Here is an 11139-nt window from a genome sequence, read left to right as displayed (position 1 = left end):
TGAGGGGAAAGACAAATGCCATCTTCTCTTGATCTCGGTGCTCATAGGTACCTGGTAGTACCCAGACCTCAGATCCAGCACGTTGAACCACTGGCTTCCCGGCAGCGTGTTGAGAATCTCGTCGATCTGCAGCAGAGTGTACTGGTCGGGTATAGTACAGTTGTTCAGGGTCTGGTAGTCTACACACAAGCAGACCGACTAATTATTTTTGCATACCCCCACGATCAGGATAGCGTAAGGGCTAAAGGATTCCGTCACGATGCCTGCCATCTCCATTTCTTGTAGGACCTCCCTCACGTCCTCCACATCTCTGGAAGTGATGCGTCGAGAACACTCCCAGAAGGTTGTGGTATCGTTCAGCCGGGTTGTGTGCTAGGCATTTTTGCTGCAGTCCTCATCCATTTCACTGGTGGAGAACACTTCCCAGCGTTCCTCCAATTTAGCAGTTAGCCGATCCTTCCATTCGGCCGACAGGGTCAATTCTCCAAAGACAAAGGGCAGCCCAGCTGGCTGATCTTGCACGGCGGCGGTGTTCACTTGAGCTATCGCTCGACAGGGGTAACTGGGTATATTCTACCCAGTCGTTGACCTTTGTCGAAGGGCATGGTGTAAGGGGAGATTTTCTGGATTAAAACCTTGATTTTCACAGGAATCTTGGATTCCCCCTCTCTTCCGTTACTATTTTGTACTCTCTATTTATGTCTTCCTCTGGCGTACTCTCTATGGAGAAGTACTGGTCAGCCTCATCTCGGCCCGGATAGCAGCATACTGCGTGCATGATCTTCACTCTCCCTGGTGGAATCTCGGTCAACCCCTCAATGAGATTGAATAGGTCCCCATATCATATTGGGCCGAGACCCTGCAGCCCTCTTCATTAAGTACCGGATGGATCCGTAGAGAGGATAGTGGTAGCTTGTCGGCCTCCTGTAGAAACGCCCGGATCACCACTCTCACCACATCGGCGTTGGTCCCCAAGATAATTTGAGAGCTTGGATGTTTTCAGGGCCCGTGGCAAATCAGAGCCTCCACTTCCATGGTGTGAGACTTGCCAGTGTTCAGCTGCGGTATATCCAGATGTACTTTCACCACACCCTCGATGGGGTAATCCTTATTTCTGAGACCCCACAGCTTCATCATCTCTGCATGGGCAGGTGGTTAATATGTTGGTCGTAGAAGGGTCAGTATATAAAAGTCACTTGTAACCCAGTATCCAGCAAAGCCGATGAGTAGATAGAGTACCTTCTACAAGGTCTCTTATAATAGCGGCCAGTCCCATGCGACTGTAGGCATCCAATTAGAATGCTTCATCGCGGCTAGGTGCTGAGGCACTGTCCGATGACGTGGAGGGTGTTTCTGTCGGTTGCACCTTGCGGGTCATGACTTTAGGGTTGGGCTTCGGCCAGTCCCAAGAGTAGTGACCCTCCTGTCTACAGTTGAAACAGCTGTTGTTTTGGTTCGCACCGGTCTTGGAGGTAGGAGTTTCTCTTCGGGGCATCCTGGGTGCAGAAGCAGGCGCCCTCGGAGGGTCATCCTCTGCACTTTCTGCCTCCTTGGGCTTTTCCTTGCGGGACTATTTTGAGGGAGGCACAGGACTCTCTCCTTTAGAAGACCCCCTTGACGTCTTGGGAGCATGGGTGCACAAGATAACCTTGCACTTTGTCCATTAAGTTTTCAAAACAAAGTGGTTGTTCCATAGACAGAGTGCAACTGATCCGAATGGCGACCAGGTGCACAGGCAAGGCTCCCCGTAGTAGTTGTTTGGTTCTGAAGTCATCTGCTTTGAACGCTCAGACAATCTTTTTGTTAACCAGAGTCCAAAGGGCCAAGTAAACCCGTCAAAGGAAATCTGACTCTTCTTCTCCCTTGGTTTGAGTAAGGACATGGAACCGGGCGATTAGAGAAATGGCATAGTCTGGGACACCATAAGCTTTGGTTAGAGCCTGGACTAGTGCTTGAACATCAGCCTCCGGGTGACACCCGGGGTAAAATTGCAACATGTTGGCGGCCAGAGGCCGCAGGCTTTCTACGAGTCTCTGTCTCTTGACAGCATCCATGCACGTCCACTCTAGCAATACTTGCACTGCCATGTCGCGCCATTCCTCGAACACCTCTTCTCCCAGTGGCATGGGCCGCACCCCGGAGAATGCTTTCAACTTGCGGTAGGGTTAGACTGGGACCAGCTGAATTATTTTCTCGGTCAGTTGCTGCAGGGCTTAATGCGAATAACTGAGCTTCACCTGAATTCTGGGAACTGTGGTGGCTCTGTCCGGACTGTCAGCTGCAAGCTTCGCTAGGGTTCCCTGGGGGAAGGACAGGCGTACGCGCCTGACACACCACAGTTGTGAAGCACTAGGCGCCTCCATTCAGGTGCTCAGTCTGGGGTATATAAGTGGACTCCCGCCTGGTGGGTCCACTTAGGAGCTGTAGAAACTGTGGGGCATTGTCCACTGGGATATCACAGCGCAGTCAACCAGGAGTGTGCCCCACTGGATGTCGGTATTCCATTTTGCATCTACAATGCAGGCTTTTGTAAACCCCAGTATCTGCCTCAGTGTGTTTTGCAAGTTAGGCAAGGGTAGGGATACTGAAACTTGACTAATGGTGACCATGTGGCGGGGAGATGCATGATGCCATAGTGCCCACTCGTTAACCCTTTGGCGGGATGGTAGGGACATGTTCCTTAATTTGATTTGACTGCTTTTAACCGTAGGATTGGGCACCCCAGATATGAATCTCAGCAGCATCTCCAAATGTAGCACCCTTTCCCCGTGTCTAGGGTGACAACATGTGGTGTGTTACCTATAGGCTCACAGGAGGTCTGATCCTGCACTGCAGGGAGCATGGGGTGTACCTGATTCATTCTGGTGACAGCGCCTTCAACTGTGAGGGATCCTAGCAGCGCTGGATAACCGCTTCACAGAACCCAATACAATAAATACACACACGGGTATATAATAACAGGTTCACTGAACATAAATATACAAATAACACACTAGCACATATCATACAGGCCTCGCACGGCCTTACTCCCACACAGTGCCCCACTGTCCAACCACCTTGTCCACACCCTGGTGAGGTTTCCCCCAAAGTACTGAGGTGCTCTGGGCACATAACCACCCAGTGTCCACAGGAGCCACAACCCACCCTAAAGTGTGCGGTAGCGCTACCCACAGAATGTGTGTGAATCATTGGTGCACTTGTTGAACATGATACTGCCGGGTGCTCCAGCATCCACACGCTGATTGGGGACACAGGGCCTACCTGGGTCCATAGGGGGTGTAAACTATGTTCAGGGAAGTGGAAAAAATAGGGTAACCCCAATTATCGAGGCCACTACCAGGCACTATGGAGTGTGTTTAGGAAAGAAGGTTTGACGCCGGTATATATGTGATGCAGGTAATAAGGCAATATATGGGTATCTCCGATACTAACAAGGGGAGTGGGGTACTGGAAAACCGGTTAGAGGTACAAGGGGACACCTCCCAAGGGGGCGCCCCCAAGTAAATCACGGCCCGGCTACCAATATATCCTCACCTGTCTCCCCTGTGTATCGCGTGGTGGTCCCTTGAAAGCCATTCCTGTTTGCGGCTGCAAGCTTGATCCTTTTTTATATTCATACAACTGGCTGAGTGAAGGTGCTGTGAACCTCGGAAGCAATCTCTATTTTTTTCATATGTTCAGGGAAGCACAGCTCCGTGGACACTACCTGCTCTTTTCTGCTCTCCCTTCCGACTGAAACATGGCTGTAGGCACGCCAAATCTATCTCTTTGGGAGCAGGGGATTGCTACAGCCCTATTGGTTGTTTCACGCCATGTGTATAGCAGCCCCTGAGGGTGATGGGAATTGTAGTTCCCCTGCGGAGCAATTACTAAGATGGCCACCACTTTCTCTTGCTACTGCGCATGCACGCGCCTCTCTAATGGCCACCGCAACTACTGGTGGCACAACGCATGCGTGGCTAATTAAAGATGATGGTGCCCTGCCGTTAGAGCTGCCGCAGCGCTCCCTGCATGTCTCCCTGACTGACAGGCGGGTCCACCTCTGTGTCCGGCAGCACCTGCAATCCAGCGTTCCGACCGCAGCAGAGATAGTGAGGCAGCCAAGGGGAACCGACTATACATATTTGTAAGTACTTTACCAGGTCAGCTCTCCAACTACTAAACAGATCCACTTTGTGATTTTATAACATTTGTTAATGGCTTACTTTTATAAATATAATCCACGTAATTGTATTAATAAAAATTTTTAAGTGATAATCTTCGGTATATAAAAACACTTTGCAATCTTCATTAAAAAATAAATTGAACATTTTAATTGTTATATGGACAGCCACACATAGCATTTGTTAAATTAATTTATGAATATAATTTGCTTCTTTAGCCAGATTGAAGATATTTTTTACTTATTTATTTCCGGTGAAAAATATGTTTTTGTTTTCCAGTGGGCCCATATAATTCTACTCTTATCTCTGTTACCTATTATTCATTCCTTTATCTCTTTGGCGGATGATGGCAGCAAAATCAGTTTACCCACAACAAAAAATGGCCAGACGATCACGGACTGCTGTCTGATGTTTGACGTCACTTCTGGGTTCGGCTGAGGAGAGCAGCCACAGCCAGCACCAGTAGAGGAACTCCACTGAGAGATAACCCAGGGGACAAACACTCCGGCAGCAGCATCAACATCTGGTGGAAAACATTGTCTCCCCCCACGACCCAAGGACCTCAGAAACTGTCACAAAGAAGTAATCAATCCCTTACATCGGGCTCACAAGTAGCAGTCCTATACATCAGGCAATATCTTTGTTTTTATTTATTCACTTGATGCAGTATTGCTTTTAACTATATAAAGAGAAAACGTTTTTGCTATGTTGCGCCCTTTTTCTTTCTTTTGAGGTAAAAGCTGTGGATTAAATGTTTGTACAGTACATACACAAGAGAGTTCAAACACTCTTATCACAAAATACATTATGTAAAGATTGTAAAAAGACTCAAAATCTTCTGGTTACTATGGAGAAATTAACCCTTTCTTTTAAAATATTTAAAAATAATACTTGTTTCAGTTTTTCTTCAAAGTGTCAATGACAATAACCTATATTTAACCTATTAAACATGCCACTGTGATTATTTTACTTCGGTCCATGCTTTTCTGTGGCTATGCAATAAACTACCTACATAATCCGATTTTATTTATTTTCCAATAGTTTTGCAATAGATTTTTCTTCAAGGTACACTCACATTTTAACAGATTTGATTGACGATACCAGTACTCAGCTGTAGAAATGTTCTTAACTATTCAGTTTGATTAATAAACCCCCAAATTAAATGTAAGTATTGAACTGTAATGAATGTGGATCCCTTGGACTATTTAATTTCTCTTCTAGACCATCATCAATTATTATTATTATGATTATTATTATGTTTCGTTCTTATGTCCTAGAAAAAAACAATGGCTGTGACTAACATTTTTCCATCATAGCCCATCATTGCCACTCTTACTCCTTCTAATTGCATTTGTTTAATAACGTTGATAGTTTTTCTTCCATTATAGAGACAAATAATATTCTGCTTTGCAGGATAGTGTTAACACACCATCCAACCTAATCATCAGAAAAACGCTAAATTGTATTTTGTAAATAGTCTAAACTGTTTAATGATTTGATTTTATATGTGTAACTGTGGCTAATACCATCACACATCTAATGTAACTTGTGTACCTGCATAATCCTAATATTGTATGCACCTATAATCCCTGTAAATAACATTTGTTTTGGCAGATAGAGTTCAGAAGTACACGTGGATTTTCCTCTTCACGTCCCAAATAACAGGAGTTTGTACAGCAGCTCATCAAACAGTAGAAATGTCCATCCATTATATAATATAAAATTAATCTTCACTTCTACCAGATCCGACAAGAACTTTTCCCTCGGTTCATTGTTGTGTTCAATGGACAATTGAAAGCTTTGCGAAACTCCTCAAAATTGCTAATTGTACCAATTACCCTGTAAAATAAACACAACATTATTTAACATTATTATTTTAAGTTCCAGGCATTACTGTAAAATGGCGTGTGTTACAATTCACTCTTAGGCACTTTTGTTTTTTTTGTTTTATTTTAAAATAGGTTTGAATCAGGGGGTCTCCGGATCTGAATCACGTTAATTTCATCCCTGGGGACCCCCTGCTTCCCAAAATACTTTCCTGTGTAGGGGGTGCTAGTAGCAGTGTAGATCAGGTTATTTAGGGCTAACAAAAGTGCATCTTTAAAGCTCCTGTGTCCCATGGGCCAATAGGAAGCAGTGACATAATTTCTTGTTGCTTTCTATTGGCCCACGAGATGCGGGACATTTTAAAAGCAGAGAGATACCAGCACCCCCTAAGAAAAAGTAAGTCTCTCAAAAAGCAGGGGGTCTCCAGAAACCACATGCTTTAAGCCTACAGTTGTGTGAAAAAGAAAGTACACCCTCTTTGAATTCTATGGTTTTACATATCAGGACATAATAACAATCTGCCCTGCCAAAACGGCTACTGTAGTAATCCACGCTGTACCCCCCCTATGATGCGCATGCGCGCGGGGGTAGCGTGATGACGTCATGACACAATTTTGGCGCGAAACGGAGGCAGATCAAATGGGTATATAAGATGTGTGTTTACAGTAGTTTCTTTACTCCTTGATAAAGAACCTTTGTTCGAAACGCGTAGGAGGTGTTTCCCTGTGCTTTTATTCCAATAAAGATTGTTATTTGGATCCCCTCCTGACTCCAGTCATCGATGGTGCTCTCTTCTCTTGTTTTTCCCTGGATCTATCAGCAGCAGCACATCATCCACTACAAGAGGTGTCCGTGAGTACTGGGCTATTAGCCCCATTAGCCCCCAATGAAATTGTCTGTGGTGGGTCTCTCATTCACTTTCAATTTTCAGGGATTAAGGCTTATTTACCTTCAATAAGTTAACTCACTGTATGGCATATACCTCTCTATGTTTTGGGACAGTATGATGTTGTATAAGCAGGGTATTTGAGCATTCTCACCAACCTTCTTACCTTATGATTCAATAGCTTGTAGAACCACCTCTAGCAGCAAAAACTAAAAGTAATCATTTTCTGTATGACTAACAGTCTCTCACATCGTTGTGGAAGAATGTTGGCCCACTCTTCTTTACAACGTTGCTTCAGTTCATTGAGGTTTGTGGGCAATTGTTTATGCACAGCTCTCTTAAGGTCCCGCCACAGCATTTCAATCGGGTTGTGGTCTGGACATTGACTGGGCCATTGCAACACCTTGATTCTTTTCTTTTTCAGCCATTCTGTTGTAGATTTGCTGGTGTGCTTGGGATCATTGTCCTGTTGCATGACCCAATTTCGGCCAAGCTTTAGCTGTCGGACAGATGGCCTCACATTTGACTCTAGAATACTTTGGTATACAGAGGAGTTCATGGTCGACTCAATGACAGGAAGGTTCCAAGGTCATGTGCCTGCAATACAAGCCCAAATCATCACCCCTCCACCACCTTGCTTGACAGTTGGTGTGAGGTGTTTGTGCTGATATGCTGTGTTTGGTTTTCGCCAAACATGGCGCTGTGCACTATGGCCAAACATCTCCACTTTGGTCTCGTCTGTCCAAAGGACATTGTTCCAGAAGTCTTGTGGTTTGTTCAGATGCAACTTTGCAAACCTATGTTCTTTTTAGAGAGAAGAGGCTTTCTCCTGGTAACCCTTCCAAACAAACCATACACTACCGACACACTTTATTGAAGTGTGGTCGGTACCGCAAGCCGGGAAATCTCCCGGCTTGCTAGTGGCCGCCCCTCGGCGTGCCGCGCGTCATAGACGCGCGGTCACGCGTCATCGGGAGCGTGCGCCCGCTGCACGCGTGTCCAGGGGCTCCCCGAGGGAGCCCTGGTGTCCCGCGATCGCGGGACAGCGGCAGGGGGTTCCGGGGGACCCGGCGGACCCGGCAGCGGTAGGGAGAGCGCCCCGATCGGAGGGCGCTCTTCCGCTGCTTCGGCGTGCGCCCGTCACACTCGGGCGCGCGCCAGGCTACTGCTGCGGCACAGAACGGGCAAATGCTCGAATAAACTGTGCCGCAGCAGTACTTGTTCAGTCTTTTTCTAATTGTACTGTCATGAACATTAATATTTAACATGTTAACTGAGGCCTGTAGAGTCTGAGATGTAACTCTTGTTTTTTATGCAATTTCTCTGAGCATTGCACAGTCTGACCTTGGGGTGAATTTGCTGGGACGTCCACTCCTGGGAAGATTGACAACTGTCTTGACTGTTTTCCACTTTTGAATAATCTTTCTCACTGTAGAATAATGGACTTTAAATTGTTTAAAAATGTCCTTATAACCCTTCCCAGATTGATGGACAGCAACAATTGCTTCTCTAAGATCATTGCTGATGTCTTTCCTCCTTGGCATTGTGTTAACACAAACCTGAATGCTCCAGACCAGCAAACTGCTAAAACTTCGGCTTTTATAGAGGTGGTCACACTTGCTGATGATCAATTAATCAAGGGAATTTGATTAGCAGCACCTGTCTGCTACTTAGCATCTTAATTCCTATGGAAGCAGAAAGGGTGTACTAAGTTTTTCACACATAGCTTCTCCATTTTGGCTTTATTTTTGTTAAATAAATCATGACACGGTGTAAAATGTAATGTGTTGTTGTTCATCTGAGGTTGTATTTACCTAATTTTAAGACCTGCTAAGGAATAGTTGATTGTTATTATGTCCTGATATGTAAAACCATAGAATTCAAAGAGGGTGAACTTTATTTTTCACACCACTGTATATTTTTTTTTTAAATGGTCTAGATGAGTGCTCCTTTATAATTGAAGTACAAAATGTAATGCTGCTATGGGAACTGAAACTACGGGTACAGAAAGTTCTAGAGACCCCCCCCCCCTCATCCACCCGGGCTTATAGATTTTTTGCATTATAAAAATGTATGGGAAAAAGAGTGGCTCAGTGAGTAAAGACACTGTCTGGCACTGAGTTTGAAGCAAGGGAACCTGGTTAAATTCCTGGTGTCAGCTCCTTGTGACTTTGGGCAAGTCACTTTATCTCCCTGTGCCTCAGGCACCAAAACATAGATTGTAAACTCCACGGGGCAGGGACTGTGTCTGCAAAAATGTCTCTGTAAAGCGCTACATAAAACTAGCAGCGCTATACAAGAACAATTATTATTATTATTATTTACAATATGTATGTTTCTGGTTTTGTATGTATAGCCCCTCCACCCAAAAAGTAGTTCGTGAACTTCTGAAATCCTACTTTTGTAAATGATATGAGCATATAGAAACATTGCAGTGTACACAGGGGTCTAAGGTATGTTATTGGATATGCTGTGAAACCGCTTCCCAATGCTGGAGCAAAGTTCAGCTCCATTCAAATAGATGAACTAAAAATCTTCTCTAGCAGGAGGAAGACAACTTTGCAGCATACTGAATAAGAGCATAAATAGCTTAACCAAAATGTTAACACATTTTTTACATTTATTAAACATTGAGGCTTTTTGCACTGTATTTCAGAATGCTTTAAAGAATATATGTGCTATGAAAACAGAAAAGGAACCAATCTAACACAAAACCCTTAAAAAAAATCAAATAAAAACTGTAAAAAGTATTGCTGGTTTGTTTGTAAACAAGAAATGAATTGCAGTCTGGGTTTGTAAACACCTTGATGCCATCACACGTTGACCACTGAGCATTAACATTCATGTACAGAATAAGTCCTGCTTTAGACGTAGAAAGGATATACTCCATTTATTTTATGTTTTCTCAACTCTTTCAGACAATGTGCAATCGTGTGTGACAGGATCAGGCACTAGAGAAAAATCTGGGTTATTGTCATACAGTACGTGCTGGGGGAGCATGAAGGTATCCAGGGAGGTTCTGCCCAAAAATGTTTCCACTAAGTTTATACACATTTTTTGTGAGTATACTACAATATTCCATGACAATGTAGGATAACATTACCTGAACTGTGGAGGGCTATGAACTCCATTAATGATCTGATTTCTAGCTGCTTCAGGTCGAAAGACATTACATCTCACCTAAAACAAACATACTGTATTACATATTTCTAATTTAATATTTTTTTTCCTTTGGGTAATGCAGATAGTAGATATAATAAAAGTTCAAAGTAATGATGCAGACATATCCCTCTATACAGTATGTCATATGCAAAAAAACGATCTGTACAGTTTTGCATAAAGAATACTAACTACATATATTTACTGTAAGTTAGTATTTAAACATTTCCCTGGTGCTGCTATAACAGTTATTTACTGTATCGAATGTTATACATAAGGTTTAAATTGTAATGTGACCTACAATGACCACTAAAAAAAAAAGTAGAAGAGAATATTGTTTAAATAATTTTTCATGAGGTTACAAATCAAACAGCTCATCATAGTTGTTCAATTTAGTCAACTAAAGCCTGTCCCATTACTAAAGGTAATCATTTTATTATGCTTAAAAAAAATAAAAATCACAATGGGGGTTTTGTTTTTAGGTCTGCCAGCACTGAATGTAATATTAAAACTTTTGCTACAGTATATTTTGACAATACATTGTTACTCCTTTGCAACCCCAATATAATTTTAAACTACTGTACCATCAGTAAATACAGCACAATTAGCTTTAGATAAGTAGGTACACCATGAACGTTAATTACAACTTCCCTAAAGACACATGGGAAAATAGGCCTTCAATCTTATATTTAGTGATGCAGGATTAATATTCTGAAGTGAATGAACCAAATGCTGTACAGAGTTTATATGCATAAATGTTGGAATAATATCGTTAAAAAAGTAATAATATGTACTGTAACCATTAAATATAGAAGGTAATAACTGTGTGATATTATATTTCCTTTGACTCACATTGGCATAACTCAAGAAGAAAAGCTGGTTATTGGTGAGATGTATGCCAGGGAGAAGAATCTCCTCTTGTCCTCCCCTGATTTCCTGTATCCACTTCCTGTAGGCCTGACCAAAAAAAAGAAAAGAAAATGTATTCAAGTGTAAAACTCAATCAAAATCGATTTATTTCCATTGTTTGTCATTTTTATTCCATATAAGGTTTCAATCATCTACTGTAAACTATAAAGTGACTTCCCGTTATACTTGAACTCT

The 11139-nt window shown here is 43.1% G+C and overlaps 1 protein-coding gene across 1 annotated transcript in view; it reads right to left on the bottom strand.

The window, feature by feature from the left end:
- Window positions 1-4798: 4798 nt before the first annotated feature.
- PHEX (phosphate regulating endopeptidase X-linked) overlaps window positions 4799-11139 on the bottom strand; it is a 302776-nt gene continuing 296435 nt past the window's right edge. The window contains exons 20-22 of the mRNA XM_075589362.1: window positions 10888-10992; window positions 9980-10056; window positions 4799-6002 (exon numbers count right to left, since the gene is read on the bottom strand). Coding sequence (XP_075445477.1) covers window positions 5900-6002; window positions 9980-10056; window positions 10888-10992 — 285 coding nt within the window. The 3' untranslated portion in view covers window positions 4799-5899. The remainder of the gene's footprint in view (window positions 6003-9979; window positions 10057-10887; window positions 10993-11139) is intronic.

This window comes from Ascaphus truei, chromosome 3 (assembly GCF_040206685.1).
Source record: "Ascaphus truei isolate aAscTru1 chromosome 3, aAscTru1.hap1, whole genome shotgun sequence".
Classification (NCBI taxonomy): Eukaryota; Metazoa; Chordata; class Amphibia; order Anura; family Ascaphidae; genus Ascaphus; species Ascaphus truei.
The sequence above is the reverse complement of the archived record's forward strand: the minus strand, read 5'-3'. Positions and strand labels throughout refer to the sequence as shown.